Source organism: Lemur catta, chromosome 1 (assembly GCF_020740605.2).
Source record: "Lemur catta isolate mLemCat1 chromosome 1, mLemCat1.pri, whole genome shotgun sequence".
Classification (NCBI taxonomy): domain Eukaryota; kingdom Metazoa; phylum Chordata; class Mammalia; order Primates; family Lemuridae; genus Lemur; species Lemur catta.
The window spans coordinates 30871317-30890381 of record NC_059128.1 but is presented as its reverse complement, the minus strand read 5'-3'; the positions used below and the strand labels follow the sequence as shown (position 1 = coordinate 30890381).

Here is a 19065-nt window from a genome sequence, read left to right as displayed (position 1 = left end):
TTATTAACTAAGTTTCTGTTTATACTTGGACCTGGTTTTGAACTCTGTTCTATTATATGGTTTGTTTATTCATGTGTAAATACATCTTAATTATAGAGGTTTTAGGTTATGTTCTAATGTCTGGTGTGGCTAGTTCCCTCTCATAGCTTTTCTTTTTTGGTGTTTGCCTGGCTATTTTTGAATGTTTATTTTTTCATATGAATTAATTTTAGTGTCAATTTGTCTAGCTCCCCAAAAAAGTTCTTGGTATTTTTATTGGGATTGCATTAACTTTATGGTGAATCGTCCTATCTGAGGGGCATCTTTTCATTTGTTCAAGTGTACTTTTGTATCTTTCAAGAGTATCTTAAAATTTCCCTCAAGCAGGTTTTACACATTTCTTATTAATTTATCCCTAAGTATTTTATTAAGTAGGGCTTTTTCTATCATTATATCCTTTAACTGTTTAGTGTGTCTGTATATGGAAGCTATTTTTTTGTATTTTAATTTTAAATCTTGCTACCTTATTAAATTCTTTTATTGATTCAGTTAGTTTTTTCCACTCATTCTCTAGGGTATTCCAGGTACCCTATTATATCATCGGAAAATAGAGGTAGTTTTTCTTCTTCTCCAATTCATAAGCCTCTTGCCTATTTCATTGACTAATACCTTCAGTTCAATGTTGAATAGTAATGGAGATAGTGGGCATACTTGTCTTGCTTCTGATCTTAATGGGAATATTCCTAGTGTTTCTTCATTAAGGAAGATGCTGGATGTTGGGCTAAAGTATATTTTATTATCTTAATAAATAATGATTTAATTTTGATATAGTAAGACTGCTAGAGTAATTCCATTGTAGTACTGAGAAGGGCTTGGTGTGTAAGAAGTAGGAGGAAATGAAGTTGAAATGGATAGAGGAAGGAAGCAAATAAGAAGGGAAAAGCCTTTGGAATTATCAGAAAAACTGCTCAGTGTGAAAGAGGATGCTGTTTTTAATGACACCAGATTTCACTATTTACTTGGTTAATCTAAAACTGAGGGTTTACTTGTTTGTAGGATAATGTGGTAGAAATAATTCTAGAAATATTGTATCCACTCTGCCTCTCCCATGGTCCTGGACTTTCCTAGCAACTTGGGTGAATACAGAGTGATATGCCTTGTATTAGCATTATTGGTGAATGCCTTGTATTAGGATATATAAATATGTACACACATATATGTATGTGTGTATACATATATCATATATGATTTTACCCCCTGCTAGTACAGGAGTAGTCTGGCTTCAAGTGAGATTCAATCTAGAGGCTCAAATGATTTAATCAAACCTTAGTCTTCTTTCTCTTGAACTTTCTTTTTCCCTCAGTGTTACCCTCATTCTCAGGGTTTACTTTTTGGCTAACAGCTTTTGGCCTATATTGTCTCTTTGCAAGGATATAGAAAAAACTAAACTGCTTTTCCTATTTTCTATTCTCTGCTCTCACATAGTCACTCAATACTTATGACACCGGATGTGTGGGAGATTTTCCCCACACGCCAAGTAATTCTCTGGCAGATTCTCCAGTGGACGTCAATTGGGTGTCTTCTAATTTAGTTCAATTCTAACTCTATCTACTTGGAAATAGTATCAGATCCCACAGGTTGAAGGTTCAGTCCCACAAGACTGCTTCCCACTTCAGATACCAATCGCAAGCACAGGTTATGACCTGTGCTTCTGACTGACTTACTATAAATTAGGCTTCCCATGACCCCCTCTTTGGGTTTGATTAATTTGCTAGAGCAACTCATAAAACTCAGGGAAACACTTTACTTGTGTTTACCTAGTTATTACAAAGGGTGTTTTAAAGGATGTAGATGAACAGCCAGGTGGAAGAGATGCATGAGGCAAGGCATGTGGGAAGGGGTATAGAAGGCCCCCAAACCCAGTCCTTTTGGGTTTTCATGGAAGCTTCATAATGTAGGCATGATTGATTACATCATTGGCCATTAGTGATCAGCTTGACCTTGAACCCCTTTCTCCTCCCTTACCCTTCAAACATGCTTTGGTCTTTCTGGTGACCAGCTCACATCCTAAAGCTACCTATGTGCCCCCACCAGTCATCTCATTAGCATACAAATGACATTCTTATCACTCCAGAGAGTCCAAGGGTTTTAGGAGCTGCACATCAGGAAACTGGGACAAGATCAAATATTTATTTCATAATATCATGCTCTCTGTAGCTCCTGTACAAGTCCTTGGTATTCATTCTGATCACACTAGCCTTCGTCCCATGTGCACCATGGCTGGGGGGGTTGTTGCTCTTGCTGAGCCAGGATGGCACACTCTGCCCCTATTTTGGGGGGATGCCATCCTTCCCAAAACACGTGGTCTGAGATGTGGAGGGGTAGTTTTCCAAAAGAAATGTGGTATATTTATCAGAAGAAGGGGGGATTAGGTGCCAGGCAGAAAGAAACAACACCTATTTACAGCAATACCTGAGTAAGGTTTATTGGAAAGACCTGAGTCTTTGAATTGAGTTGAATTAGTGAACATGTATAGTAAATTGTGGTATTTTGGAGAAGGGAAAGGGCCTTAATGAATTCTTTCCAAATAGGCCCTTTCTTTTTTCTGAAGTACCAGCAATTGCTAGCTATTTTTTTCAGAACTGATTCCTCTAGCTTTATTGGCTTTTATCATCTTTGCTGTAGGGAAATGACATCAGGTAAGTAGTGAGTGTGAAGGAGAATAAGCATAAGTGCCTTGTTTGCCTGCAGCTTTAGTTCTGCCTACTCGACCCACTGCCAAAGACACATAAAAGGTCTCGCCCCAGCTTTTCTCTTGACTTTAGGGGGAAAAATGTGTCATTCTTACATAATGAATAGAGTAAATATCAAATTACATACTTGTACCACAGGAGCTTGATTCTCTTTGTTAATATTGTCTAAAGTTATAACATGTAAAAAGTCTATGTCCTTACTTTCTAAGGCTACCAGTACAAAAACATAATATTTCCTTTTGCAGCCTGTAGCTTTTTTCCTCCATAGCTGTTATTTAAGGAGAATATATAATTTAGATGTTTGAATAGGAATAGAGGAAATAGCCAAAAACTTTTCAATAGTCCAGTTAAAATACGTAATAGCATGTGTTTAAAAGTAAATCTTTGGAAGAAAGATTGGAAAATCCTGGATAAAGTCATATATCATGTACCACAAAGGCTTGCCCTGCTAAGTAAAAGTGGCAGGAAGCAGTAGCAGTACATATTTTGCAAAGGGGTCTGAGATTCTTATGTAGAAGTTTCTTTGGAAATCTTGTTCCTATATAGGTAGTTGCAGGCTCAGAGAAATTCCTAGTCTTGCCAGAAATTTCTGTTTGCTGGCTTTTGTGTTGAGTTAATGCCATCATATTCTGTTGCTGCACACAGCTTCCTCCACTGGTCCGTGTTAGTATCCATTTTGTTCAGGGTGGTTTGTATGTATCTCAGGGGCTTCTCCTTCTCCCATCCTTCTTTTAATTCATTCTTCTCTACTTGGGGGCATTGAAACTGATAAGGCCCTCTTTTGTGTCCTCTAAGTGCCCCAGTCCTTTTCTTACCAGGCAAGCTACATACTCTTGTAGTCCTTTTTTGGCCCTTTGCCCACTGTAACAAGTAGGTAAATTAACTACATACATCTCTATTTTCAGGTGCTTTCAGTTTCTGCAGCTCAACAAGCAGCCAAATTGGGACCAAACTGCCAGTATGTCCTTCTTCAGATATCTTCACTTCTCAATCTGTCTGAACAATTCTCTTGAAGTACCCACTTAGTTAATGATCCCACCCCCAGACTCCCAAGCTTGCCTTCCCCTTGTTCTCCCCCTGGGAGAGTTGGTTGAATGTACCAATGAGTTTGTTACTTCTTGGCAAAACTTGGGGGAGATATCTGGACCTGATTGTTGGTGCTCTCACTCAGATTTGGGCATTTACTGCCTCTTGCTCTCAGCTGTGGGCCCTAGTCACTGATTTGGGGACAATAGGACGAATGCAAATTAACATCATGTTAGATTAGGATTGGGTAAGTTTAGGAAATGTTATTGCAGGTAGAGGAAAACATAATCGAATTTTTACTTTATAGTATTTAAATTATCATTTAAATAAAAATTCTTGATGGAATTGTACCTTTAATTCTTCCAGAATTGAAGTAACACAATTTGTCTACTTTAGGGTAAGAAACAAAGTTAGTATACATCTGACTGTGTAGACTGTAGAGTGTCAACATCAGTTACTTCTGACAACTTAGTTGAGGATGTGAAAAGACATGGGTTTGGGTCAGCAAGATGGCTGACTAGAGATGCCTGACATTTGTACCCTCCCCCCACCCCCAGAAAGGACTAAGGCAATGCATAAATAGCTAAGTTTGACTGGAGTGTTGAAGGGAGAGTGCTGGAGTATAGTGGGGGAGTGGAGAGGTACCTGTGGTGGTCTGAAATCCAGGAGAGCAGCATGGAGGCACTCAGTCTCTGCAGCCCCATTTCCCCTGCCCACACTGGATCCGCCTGGAGTCAGATCCAGTGTTGACTTCCTGTTGTGGGGAAAAGGTAAGCAGAAGATTCCTACTAGCCCCCATTGCCACCATAAACACCTACAGTCCTTACAGCAGGTGGATCCCACAGTTCTCATAAGCCCTGAGTCCAGTTTGGAGAGCTGCCAGGAATTCACACAGCTGCATTGCTCTGGATGAGGAACACATGGTGTGTACCTGCCTCCACCCCCATCCCACTGTGAATCTAGCTGCTTCAGCATGGCATAATCTTGAGACCAGAGCCACCTCTGGAATGTACCCTGCTCTGGGGGCCAGTAGTTACTACACCTCTTCAGCACTGGGGCTCCATCTTTATTACACCAAGCCCACATGGGTGGCTGAATGCCACAACTCCAGCTACACAGAGCCTGGGCCCAGGATTGGCTGTGACTCTGGTCCTACACAGCAGGGGAACCAACCCTCACTGCTGTACTTCCAGCTGGAGGAACAATCTGGCAGTCCTGCCCAGAGTGAACCTGCCCTCGAACCAGCCAAACTGCTGTGCACCTTTCCCTAAGCAGGAGAGGCCCCAGAGCCTCTGAGTACCTGATGCACCCCTGGGTCAATGGAGTGCCTATGTGTCCATGCTCAAGACCTGAGAAATATAATAGCCCCACAGTGCCTCTGTGCCCTGCAGACATGTCCCTGGCCTGTAGCCCCAATAAGGGCCTGAGAAATGGTTCTGTAGGGCACCCCTGGTGGGCACATCCTCAGGCCAGCCAAGCAGCTGGGAGCCTACTTCCTGGACTTGAGAAATAGCACTGTGGACCACCCTTGGTGGACAAGCCCTGGGCCAGCCAGACAGCCATGTATCTGTATACTGGGCCTGAGAAACAGCACTGCGGGTTGCCCTTGGCAGCCACAACCCCCCACTGGCTGTGCAATCTTATACTGTGTTCCAGGCCGATGAAATAGCCCTGTGGGCCACCCCTACAGAAATGTCCCCAAGCCAGCTGAGCAGCCATGTAGCATGTCACGGGCCTGAGAAACAGTCCTGTGTTCGTGCTTGGCAGACATACCTTCAGGCCAGTAAGCAGGCTTGCACCCACATTCTGGGCCAGAGAAGCAGCCCTGTGTACTGCCCCTGGCAGAAATGTCCCCAGGCTGTCCAAGCAGCTGAGTCCCTGTATCCTAGCCAGAGAAAACAGCCTTGTGGGCCACCCCCAGCAGACACATTCTAAGGCCAGCTGAGAAGCCACGTGACCACATTCTGGGCCTGAGAAACAGCCTCATGGGTCACCCCTGGCAGACAAGGCCCCAGGCTGGCTGAGCAACCCATGTTCCTGGCCAGAGTAGGGTTGGGGTTCCTGGTCCCAACCCCAGTGAGCCAGACCCCAAGTTGGCTGACCCACCATGGCCATACCTCTCACCTCAACCTGAAAAACTGCTTGGTGAGCCCACCCCTGGCAAAGCTGCATCACTTTTGCCACAAATTCTCTTAGCCTAGGCCACTCAGAAACTCACAAACACCACTAATTTGGATTACAGCTGAAGAAACTATATGGAGATTATTCTACTGCATCCACCTAGAACTAAGGCCAACACACCCCACTGAACTGACACCCCAGGACCCATTCACAGGAATAAGTCTTTCCCTATGAATCCTACTCCATAAAATTGGAAGAGGCAACTTTTCCACAAGATACATAGAAATCAATATGGGGGCACATCAAACATGAAAAAGCAAGGAAACATGACACCTCCAAAGAAAAGCAAAAATTCTCTAGTAACGCCCCAATCATAAGGAAATATATGAAATACCAGGAAAAGAATTTAAAATAATAAGGAAACTCAGATACAAGAGAATACAGATAGACAGTTCAATGAAATCTGGAAAACAATTCATGATTTGAGTGATAAATTCAAGAAAGAGATATAAAGAACCAAAAAGAAATCCTAGAGTTGAAGAATTAAATGAATGAAATAAACATACAATCAAGAGCTGCATCAACAGATTAGATCAAACAGAAGAAAGAATTTCTGAACTTGAAGACAGGCCTTTTGAAATACCACAGGCAGACAGAAAAAAAAAGAAAAGAAAGAAAAAGACAAAAAGAAAAAGAATGAAGAAAGCCTACAGGATTTATAGGACACCATTAAGTAACAAATATTCCATATTATGAGCAATCCAGAAGGAGAAGAGAAGGGTGAGGAAAACATATTTGATGAAATAATAACAGAAAACTTACCATGTCTTGGGAGAGAGATGGACATTAAGGTCCAAGAAGCTCAAATAACTCCAAATAGATTCAACTCAAATAGCTCTTCTCTGAGGCATGTTATAATCAGATTATCAAAATCAAAGACAAAGAAGAATTTTAAAAGTAGCAAGTAAAAAAGCATCAAGTCACATATAGGGGAATCCCCATTAGAAAAACAGTGGATTTCTCAGCAGAAGAAACCTTATAGGCCAGCAGAGAATGGGATGATATATACAAAGTACTGAAACAAACAAACAAACAAACAAACAAAAAAAACCCTGTCAGTCAAGAATATCATACCCAGCTAAGGTATTTTTCAGAAATGAGGGAGAAATAAAATCTTCAACAGAGAAACAAAAACTGAGGAAATTCGACACTCCTAGACTGGCCTTATAGGAAATGCTCAAGGGAATCTTATATCTGGAAGTGAAAAGAAAACGATCAATAAAATGACAGGAGTAAGTTCTCACCTATCAATAATACCATTGAATGTAAATGGATTAAATTCCCAATTTAAAAGAGATAGACTGGCTGAGAGGATAAAAAACTGAGACCCAATTATATGCTGCCTATAAGAAACTTACCTTACCTCTGAAGACACACATAGACTGAAAGCGAAGGGATTGGAAAAAAATATTCCATGCAAATGGAAACCAAAAGCAAGCAGGAGTAGCTGTGCTTATTTCAGACAAAACAGACTTGAAGTTAAAAGCTGAAAAAGAGATAAAGAAAGATATAATAATAAAGGGATCAATTCAACAAGAGAATATAACAATTGTAAATATATACACAGCCGAGACTGGAGCACCCAGATATATTAAATAAATATTATTAGATCTAAAGGGAGAGATAGGCCTCAATACAATAATAGCTGGACACTTCCACACCCCACTCTCAGCACTGGACAGATCATTTAGGCAGAAAATCAACAAAGAAACATCTGGTTTAAACTGTGCCATAGATCAAATGGACCTAACAGACATTTATAGGACATTTCAACCAACACCTGCAGAGTACCTATTCTTTTCATCAGTATATGGAGCATTCTCCAAGATTTACCATATGTTAGGACAGAAAGCAAGTCTCAACAAATTTTTAAAAGTTAAAATTATATCAAGTATCTATCTGACCGCATGGAATAAAACTAGACATCAATAACAAGAGAACATTCTAAAGTATACAAATACATGGAAATTAAACAACATGCTCCTGAATGACCAGTGGGTGAGGGAAGAAATTAAGAATGAAATTTTAAAACCTTGAAATAAATGAAGATAGAGACATATCATACCAAAAACTATGGGTCATAGCAAAATCAGTATTAAGAGGCAAGTTTATAGCAATAAATGCCTACATAAAAAACTAGAAAGATTTCAAATAAGCAACCTAACAGTGCACCTCAAGCAACTAGAAAAGCAAGAACAAATTAAACCCAAAATTAGTAGAAGGAAAGAAAGAAAGATCAGAGCAGAAATAAATGAAAATAAAATTAAAAAAATACAAAAGATCAACAAAACAAAGTTTATTTTTTTGAAAAGATAAACAAAATTGACAAACCATTAGCTACATTGACTAAGAAAAAGAGAAGAACCAAATAAAATCGTAAATGAAAAAGGAGATGTCACAATGAATACCATAGAAATTCAAAGGATCATTAGAGATTACTATGAACTGTATGTCAATAAATTAAAAAACCTAGAGGAAATGAATAAATTCCTGGACACATACAACCTACCAAAATTGAACCAAGAAGAAATAGAAAACCTGAACAGACCAATTACAAATAATGAGATTGAATCAGTAATTAAAAGTCTTCCAACAAAGAAAAGTTCAGAACTAGATGGCTTTATTGCTGAATTCTACCAAACATTTAAAGAATTATGAGGAAAAAAACATAGAATAAAGAATTAATACCAATTCTTCTCAAACTATTCCAAAAGAATTGAAGCAGGAGGAATTCTTAACTCATTCTGAGAGGCCAGAATAACCCTGATACCCAAAACCAGAACAGGACACAAGAAAATAAAGAAAACTACAGCCAATATCTCTGATAAACATAGACACAAAATTCTCAACAAAATATTTATACTAGCAAGCCAAATCCATCAACACATTAAGAAGACAATACACCGTGATCGAGTGGGATTTATCCCATGAATGCAAGAATAGCTCGACATATGCAAATCAATAAATGTCATATATCATATCAGCAGAATGAAGGGAAAAACCACATAATCATCTCAAAAGATGCAGATAACAGATAAATTTCAACATCCCTTCATGATAAAAAACACTTGATAAATTAGATATAGAAGGAAAATACCTCAATATAATAAAGGCCATATATGACAAACCACAGCTAACATTTCCTCTAAGACTTGAACAAGACAAAGATGCCTACTCTAACCACTCTTATTCAACATAGTACTGGAAGTCCTAGCCAGAGCAATTAGGCAAGAGAAAGAAAGAAAGAAAGGGAATCCAAACTAGAAAGGAGGAAGTCTAATTGTCCCTGTTTGCAGATGACGTGATCTTATAGATAGAAAAACCTAAAGACTCTACCAAGAAACTCTTAGAACTAATAGATTAATTCAGTAAAGTTGTAGGATACAAAGTTAGTATACAAAAATCAGCATCATTTCTATACACAAACAATAAACTAGCTAAAAATCAAGATGGCAACCCCATTTACAATAGCTACAAAAATAAAATACCTAGGGACAAATTTAACCAAGGAGGTGAAACACCTCTACAAGGAAGGATATAAAGCACTGATGAAAGAAATTGAAGAGGATACAAATGGGAAGACATTCCATGCTCATGGATCTGAAGAATTAATATTGTTAAAATGACAATACTACCCAAAGCAGTCTACAGATTCAATGCAATTCTTATCAAAATACCAACGACATTCTTCAGTGAAATTTAAAAAAATTCCAAAATGTTTTTAGAATGGAACCACAAAAGCCTCCAAATAGCCAAAGCAATCCTGAGGGGGAAAAACAAGCAAACATAAAAAACAAAGCTGGAGGTGTCACACTACCAGACCTCAAAATATACTACAAAGCTGTAGTAACCAAAACATTATGCTACTGGCATAATAAGACACGTAGGCTAATAGAACAGAATAGAGAATCCAGAAATTAAATCCACATATCCACAGCCAACTGATTTTTTAAAAAGGTGCCAAGGATGCTCATTGGAAGAAGGATAGTCTCTTCAGTAAAGGGTGCTGGGAAAAATGGTTATCCATATGCAGAAAAATGAACCTAGATCTCCACTTCTCATCCTACACAAAAATCAACTAAAAATGGTCTAAAGACCTGAATGTAAGACCCAAAGTGATAAAATAATTAGAAGAAAACATAGGGGAAATACTTCAGGATATTGATCTGGGCAAAGATTTTATGGTTAAGATATCAAAAGCACAGGCAACAAATGCAAAAATAGACAAATAGTATTATATCAAACTAAAAGGCTTCTGCCCAGCAAAGGAAACAATCAACAGAGTGAAAAGACAACTTACAGAATGGGAAAAAATGTTTATAAACTTTACCTAACAGGGGATTTATACCCAGAATATACAAGGAACTCAAATACCTCAACAGCAAATAAACAATCGGATTAAAACATAGACAAATGACCTGAACAGACATTTCTCAAAAGAAAACATACAAATGGCCAACAGATATATGAAAAAATGCTCAACATCTCTAATCATTAGGGAAATGTAAATCAAAACCACAATGTAGTATCATCCCACCTCAATTAGAATGGCTATTCTCAAAAAGACCAAAAACAAACAAACAAACAAACACCCCAAACACAACAAATGCCTAGTCAGTATGCAGAGAAAAGGTAACTTATATACTGTTGGTGGGGATATAAACTAGTATAGCCACTGTGGAAAACAGTATGAATGTTCCTCAAAAAGTACAAATAGAATTACCATATGATCTAGCAATCCCACTACTAGGAATTTATCCAAAGGAAAAGAAATCACTATATTGATGAGACATCTGCACCTCCATGTTTATTGCAGCACTATTCACAATAGCTAAGCTATGGAATCAACTTAGGTGTCCAACAACACATGAATGGATAAGGGAATTGTGGTATACCTACACAATGGAATACTTTAGGATTTCAGCCATTAAAAAGAATGAAATCCTGTCATTCTTGGCAACATGGATGGAAGTGGAGGACATTATAGTAAGTGAAATAAACCAGGAACAGAAAATTAAACACTGCATGTTTTCACTCATATGGAAACCAAAGAAGGTTGATTTCATAGAAGTAAAAAGTTGTTGAATAGAAGATAGTAGAGGCCTAGAAGGATAAGAGGAAGAAAGGGATAGGGAGAGATTTGTTATAGGATACAAAAGTGCAGCTGAATAGGAGAAATACATTCTAGTGTTCTATGCCATTGCAGGATAACCATATTTATTTTTTTATTTTATTTACTTTTTTTTTTGAGACAGAGTCTCACTCTTTTGCCCTGGCTAGAGTGCCATGGCATCAGCCTAGCTCACAGCAACCTCAAACTCCTGGGCTCAAGCGATCCTCCTGCCTCAGCCTCCCAAGTAGCTGGGACTACAGGCATGCGCCACCATGCCTGGCTAATTTTTCTATATATATATTTTTAGCTGTCCATATAATTTCTTTCTATTTTTAGTAGAGACGGGGTCTCGCTCTTGCTCAGGCTGGTCTTGAACTCCTGAGCTCAAACGATCCGCCCGCCTCGGCCTCCCAGAGTGCTAGGATTACAGGCGTGAGCCACCGCGCCCGGCCTAGGATAACTATATTTAACAGTTAGCTAGAAGGAGGATATTGAATGTTCCCAACACAAAGAAATGATAATGTTTGAGATGATGGATATGCTAATTACCCTGATCTGATCACTACACATTATATATATGGAAACATCACTATGTACCCCATGAATATGTACAATTATTATTTCAATTACATGAAATAAAATTTAAAAAAAAAAGAGAAAGAAAAGACATGGGTTCATTGTGTATGATGCTGCCATAATAAGACTAAACCGAAACAACAAATGTGGCTTACTAACGTTCAGGTTTTCTGGTGCCTTTGGGATAAAAAGGAGCTTTAACCACTAGGTGGCGCTTTTTAATTAGAAAGCACTATAAGCACGCCGTTGCTGCCACTAAGATCAATGTGGCCTGCTTAGAGAAGCAGTTGCCAGTGAGAACAGCTGGTGGCAGTCCTAAGAGGTAAGTTCCAAATAGCGAGAAAGGAAGACATAAAGATAAAAAGAGAGGAAAGAAGTAGGAGGGCAAGAGAAGAGAAAAGGAGAAAGTAATCAGGCATATTGTAAAGGAAATGGTAAAATGCTAATTACCCTGATCTGATCACTACACATTATATACATGGAAACATCAGTAATTATAATACCTTAGGAAAGTGATACCTGTGGCAATTTTTTTTTTTTTTTTTGCTTACCATTCGTTTATTTCTCTATTCGTTTACTTGACATGCATTTAATGGGAATCAGGAATTCTAGCTGAGGATACCATGGTGAACAAGATGCTGTTCCTACCCTCTGAGAGTTTATAAGTAAAGGTAGTTTAAAATATCTGAACTTAAAATCTTGATCTCCTTCTTTGTAGAGTATATTAAATAATATGGGAAATAATACTTTTTAGTTTTAGTTTTGCTTGTTTCCTAGTCTCTCTTTCAGTCGTTTATCAGAAAAGATTTTCTGGAACTAAAAAAAAAAAGCTCTTGTTGACATACTTTGAAAATTAGCTCCTTGAGGGCAGGGAGTATGTATCATTTGGGAATCTGGAACATGTAGTTCAATACCTGATTCTTATTAATGGTGGTGGGGAGCAGTGTCCTTGTGTTGAATGAATGGGATCAGTTGGAAAACCTCACATCTTCTGGTTGTAGTCTACATCCTTCTTGGCTCTGTAGAATTTAGGCTTCTGACTTTGAAGACTTTACTGCAACACCATACTTGCTCCTCTACTATATAGCACATCACCATCATTGCCTGTTTACAAGGCATTCTATATTTTTCCACAGGGATGAATTCTTTTGTGGTAGAGTCTATTTCTAATTTAATTCATTTATATAGTCTCAGTGTTTGGCAGGTGGTGAATGCACAATAAATTTTGGTTAAGTGAATGAATAAATCTTACTGGTTATAGTGTAATTGGGATAAAGTAGCTTTGTATAGGAATCCTTTCTGAGAGGGTTAATTTTCACATATACCAGAAAGACCTTCCTTTAACACTTTTCACATGTATGAAAATCTGTAGGCAATTACTTTGAAGTGTAAGATATAGTACACTTTCAAAGATAACAAGAAGGTACACCAGTTGTAAGATAGAGATGGATTTATAGTGCCAATTCGGTAAAGACAACTCTTTTAAATTTTAATATGGATTCTTATGCTTAATCTTGGATAAATTATACAAGTATAGTCATCTTATTTCTTATTTCTAAAGTAATGGGGATTGATGACACCTATTATTTACTATTTCAGGCTCTAGGGCCTGCTGAAGACTTCGTCTTACAAAGATGAGCATTGAAACTAAGTCAAAGTCAAGTAGAAAACTAAGAGATGGGCAGAGAGGGACTTCACTGTGGTGGAATTCTACTATACCAGAGGATAGTGTCAGTAGACCAACATCTATTTATTGAATGCCAGAACCTTCATATTCAAGAATACATATTAGTAAATAGACACATCATTTCAGACCTTAAAATGCTTGCTATTTTTTTGTAAGAGCAAATATTGCTGTTTCATGTGTAAGAACAGAATTTTCTTCAAAAAACAGAAAAATTTAATAGGTTTATTGAGATATAATTCACATACCATATAATTTACCCTTTTAAAGAATACAATTCAGGATTTTTTTTTTTTTTTTTAGCATTTTTCACAGATTGTGCAAATGTCACCACAATTGAATTCCGAAACATTTTCATCACCTTAAAAAGAAACCCTGTTTCTAATAGTAGTCACTCTCCATTTCCATCTCCCCCCAGCCTGTGACAACCACTCTTTCTGTCTCTATAGATTTGTCTATTCTGGAAATTTCATAAAAATGGAACCATACAATATGTGGTCTTTGGTGACTGGCTTCTTTCATTTAGCATAATGTTTTCAAAGTTTATCATGTTGTAGCATATTATCAGTATTCTTCATTCCTTTTTATTGCCAGATAATATGCTATTTTATGAATATAACTCTTTTGTTTATCTATTCATCAGTTGATGGACATTTGGTTTATTTTCACATTTTGGCTGTGATGAACAATGTGGTTATGAGCATCCATGTACAAGTTTTTGTAGGAACATATATGTTAATTTCTTTTGGTAATATACACAAGAGTAGCATTGCGGGATTGTATGGCAACTCTGTGTTTAATATTTTGAGGAACTGCCAAACTGTTTTTCAAAGTGGCTTCACGATTTTACAATCCCACCAGCAATGAATTAGAGTTCCAATTTCTTCACCTCTCATTAAAGCTTGTTATTGTCTTTTTTTTTTTTTTTTTTAATTACAGTCATCCTAGTAGTGGGTGTGAAATGGTTATCTCATGGGTTTTATTTGTGTTTCTCTAGTGGCTAATGATGTTGAGAATATTTTCAAGTGCTTATTGACCATTTGTATATCTTCTTTGGAGAAATATCTATTTAGATCTTTTGCTTATTTTTAATTAGGTTGTTTGTCTTTTTATTATTGTGTTGTAAGAGCTCATTTTATATTTTGGACACAAGTCTCTTAACAAATATTTGATTTGCAAATATTTTCTTCCATTCTGTCCTTTTTACTTTCTTGAAAGTGTTCTTTGAAGCAGAAACATGTTTTATATACATATAAGTACAATGTTTACAACATGATGAAATAAGGTGGTTTAGAAGTGTTGCAATATGTGATTAGTTGTATTAGGTAGGTTGCCATGAAGGGGTAACAGTGTTATCTTTTATTGAAACTCAAAGCTGTGGCCTAAGTCAGTATGTGTTACAATTATAAGAAGCCAAAAAAGAACAGAAACTACTTCAAGAGTGAAACATAATGTCCTCTAGCACAGTAGTTCTCAACCTTTTTGGCACTAGGGACTGGTTTTATGGAAGACAATTTTTCCACGGGCGGCGGGGGTGGAGGAGGAGAGGCAGAGCTCAGGCAATGATGCCAGTGATGAGGAGCGGCTGTAAATACAGATGAAACTTGGCTCACTCACCCGAGCACCTCCCCCTCCTGCTGTGGTTCCTAAGTTTCATGGAAGACAATTTTTCTATGGAGGTTGGGGGTGGAAGTAGGGGGGTACAGAGGCCAGACAGTGACACTCAGCCCCATTCCTAACAGGCCATGGACTGGTAGCAGGCCACAGTCCAGGGGGTTGGGGACCACAGCTCTAGCAGATAACACACCTTCTTCCTATCTTTGTATTATGCTAGTTATAAACTAGTTAGAGAAATGCTAGGGTTTGGGATAGTAAGAAATGAATAGTTATTTGCTTTTGTGGCTCAGGCAAGATATACTATTAGAGATACAGCTAAAAAAACAAAACAAAACAAAACCCAATAAAGGACCAACCAGTTCTAGCAAAGATAGTTCTACTTTTGTCAAGTTACCACAGAGAAATGTTCTCACAATTGATCAACATCATAGTGCTGCAAGGTGTTGTCTGTCTTGTTCCTTAAGTATAGTGAGAGTAACACATTGGCAACAAAACTGATATTTAGATGGATAGCAGGAGGTAAGTAGGGAAAATGGAGTGTGTCTTTGGCACAGTATGAATGGAGATGTTACCCCACTAGTAATTGAGCAGGTGGACGGCTTTGATGAACATGGAGTGACCTACTGAGATGACTGTGGCCACTTGCCCATATTGTTGGCTGGTCTCTCCCAATATTTTTTTTTGGAGAGCGTTCTTAGGCCCCTTATCACAGCTTCAGTTTGATATTGAAATGCGGTGGTAATAATGAGGTCTCTTTGAAGTTGAGGTAGATTAAGAAATGATCATATCTGGCAAGTTATAGGCACAGATAAAGTTTTTTTTTTCTTTTTTGTGTTAGGGGCTTGAAATAGAGCACTAATAGCCTTCTGAGAAAGATGTCCACCTTGTCAAGGTTTTTGCGTGGACTGCCATATCAAAATCCATATGGATTCTTGACCAAGGCTTTCAGCTGGATTATGTGAAAAGGTGTGGGTTTTTTAAAGTAGCCTGGCATATGCTCCAGTGCTTTTAAATTTGTAAAATTTTTATTTTTTTCTACAACATAAGAACTAATTCCAGACTATAGATAAGATTTATGTGAACAGTTCCCCAAACTTTGCTTTCTCAAGTATAACTATTAATATTAAACCTTTTGGAATAACAATGCAGTTGTCCCTTAAGAAAAATCCTTTATATGGATGTCTTATGACTGGCTTAAATTTTTCAGGCACTTTCTCTCCTGATTCCCCTCCAGATCCAGAAAGATATCTCAGATCTTCTTAATTTTGTGCTTTGAAAGCAGAATGAAGAGATGAGTCAAAGAAGTTTTCCAACACTAATACTTTTGGGGGAGGTCACACAACTTAATTTTGAATCTAAAGTAGCTGAAACTGTCAGTTTTGCTCCTTCAAACTGATGGAACAAATTTGAAAGCATAAGTGTATTGCGTAATGGTGACATAATTGAGAGCGTAGGCTTATCCTTTAGAACACAGCTCCCAAGAGACTTGTGTCCGGTACACATGTAAAGATATGTTAAGGTGGTTGTGAAACTCCATGCCATCAAATAGCAGGAACTTCTCAATTTGTGTGTAATTTGCTTTGTAGATGATGCTGTCCTTGAGTAGAAAACAGTTGCTGTGTCAGTGTTGTATTGGCATCTGTGGTTAAGAATAGCTCAAATACTATTAAATTAAGCTTTCATATGCGATAATGTAGTCACCCAGAGTGAGTCCTTAGCACTCTATGACTCTTGAGAAAATGGTCTCATTTGACAATTTCAGTGCCCCCTGAAATTTTTATCTAGTGTGTGATGAAGTGATATGGTGACTATTATATTGACTTGCAGTCTAGAGAGATAATTGGTAAACTGCGACCTGGGGATAGGAGGAGGTCTGTTATGTAAGAAAAATAGTGATCAAAGAGTGGTATTTCTTGTTGACCAGCTCTGACTATGAAACATTTAAGGCATTTGGGCTCTAATTTGAGAGATTAATTGAAAAATAATGATTTGACATTTAGCACTCCATTAGGTACTGGGAAATTAGAGTAAGTAAGACATAATTTCTTATCTTGAGGTACTTAAATTTGGTGGGGGAGACATATATAGACAGATACTTTTTTGTTGTTATATCAGATAAGGACTTTGCTATCTTTTTTTCCTCTCCAATGTGGAAAGACACACAAAAGGGAGCAAAAAGAGGGCTTACCAAATGTATTTTAGGCACAAGTATGTACACAGTATGTGATATGTATCATCTTACTCCAGGTGGTGAGCTTTAAAGAGGTGTAAGCCAAATTGTGTGTGCTTTTGTATAGATCCTTGCATAAATTAGATAGTGTATATAAAATTGACAATGTAAGAGAAATACTAAAGTTCTGTTTAAAAAGAAAACTTCAACATCTGTGGCAAAAACTACATTTTTTAAAAAAGGCAGGAATTAAATAAATGCATAATTCAGAATAGTGATGACCATTGAGAGGGAGGCAAGAAGATGAGATTTGATAGGGTCCCATGTGTAATTTCATTGGGATTGTGTTTAGTCAGCTTGGACTGCTATAACAAATTACCATAGATTGAGTAGTTTAAACAACAAATATTTATTTCTAACAGTTTTGGAGGCTGGAAGTCTGAGATCAGGGTGCTGGCATGGTCAGGTTCTTGGTGAGTGCCTTCGTCCTGGTTATGTCCTCGTGTGCCTGTTCCCAACATGGGGACTCACCTTTAAGACCTAATCTAAGTCTAATTACCTCCCAGAAGGTCGTATGCCCAAATACTATTGCATTGGGGATTAGGATTTCAAGATATGAATTCTGGGGGGACACATTTAGTCCACACAGATTGGAAATATTCTAATACATAAATTGGGTGGTGAATTCATAAGTAAATGTTCTATAATTAGGCTTCATAACTTATATAATGTATATTCTTTTGTATCTATCAAATGTTACATAATTTTAAAAAATCAAGATATTTCAGTCATTAAACATTTCGTAATCTGATTTTCTTAAAAGCTGTTGCTTAAGTTTTGGGGGGAAAAACTGAACTCACCCAGTTAGCCAAACTGTCTCTCTGCTATCTTTCTACTTTATTCATCCATTCTTCTATTTTTTACTTGAATTTTTGAAACAGAATAACAATAATGTGAAGTCTTTTCAGATGGCCTGTCTTGTTTCTCTGCCCTATAAGGTTCCATGTACGCTCTGAGGAACCCAGCTCATAAGTCAAAGAATTCTGTCTGGGTTGGCTAACCAGATATAAGTATTCATTACTTCAGTGTGTGTGTGTATCTGTATTTAATGATGTTTTTACTTGTCTTAAAAGATTTTTGTAGGGTTTCCCTATTTGCTGGGTAGTTTTAGAATTGAGGGTCATCACTAGGGAAAAAAACCAGAAAAATACTATTTCCTCTTTCATCTATGTCCCATATTATACAAATGTTCACTGAAAATAGCACCAATTTTCTGGGAAAGGTCTTGACTGAGACTTTTCTCACCCTCAATGTTTCCTTCTTACAATGTGGTCATGTGCTTGCTCAAGCCTGGCTTATGAACCGTGTAGAATATTTATGGGGTTTTGTTTTTTAAGCCCTACACTGTGCACATGATGCAGTATTTAATTTGGAATGAGCTCTGAGTTTAGTCACACGTGCTTCTTGTGGTGTTTATCTTGGAATCCACAAGTAGTGGAGAAGTATTTTTGCATTTTATACATCTGGACATTGTTCATGGTCTGTCTGTGACTTGGGAATTCGATGTGGGGCAAAATCCAAAGAACAGTATTAAAAATAACATGGAGTTATAATGACATCTGAGTCAAAACCCTTGAGAATACCCTCCTGATCCCAGCAGAGTTTGCTTTTGAGGCGGTGAACTTTTTCAGTTGTGTGGTTCACTGTTGGCCTGAGGAGAATGCTGGGATTATAAGGTTACCTGACACCCATGCATGTAGGCTAATGGACTTCCAGACATTCTGAAAGTCTACAGCAGATTTGGCTTTTTAGGGACAGGATTTTGCCTTGATTTTGCATGGGGTAAGCAAGGTAAATAAAGTGAATTCTGCTCACTGCTGCTGTGCCTCTGTCACCCTCTTGTTTCACAAGCATCGTAAGAGACCTGTGAGGGTCTCACCATTCACTCTCTTGATCCTGCCTCATT

The 19065-nt window shown here is 37.8% G+C and overlaps 1 protein-coding gene across 5 annotated transcripts in view; it reads left to right on the top strand.

Annotated features, from left to right (window-relative positions):
- Window positions 1-19065, top strand: part of RAD51B (RAD51 paralog B) — a 523185-nt gene that overhangs the window by 58852 nt on the left and 445268 nt on the right. Inside the window, exon 8 of one of the 5 annotated variants that reach the window (XM_045565145.1) lies at window positions 3638-4103. The exons of the other annotated variants lie outside the window; for them this stretch is intronic. Within the exon in view, the coding sequence (XP_045421101.1) occupies window positions 3638-3745 (108 nt within the window). The 3' untranslated portion in view covers window positions 3746-4103. Of the gene's footprint in view, window positions 1-3637; window positions 4104-19065 lie in introns of those variants that run through there. 5 annotated transcript variants of the gene reach the window in all.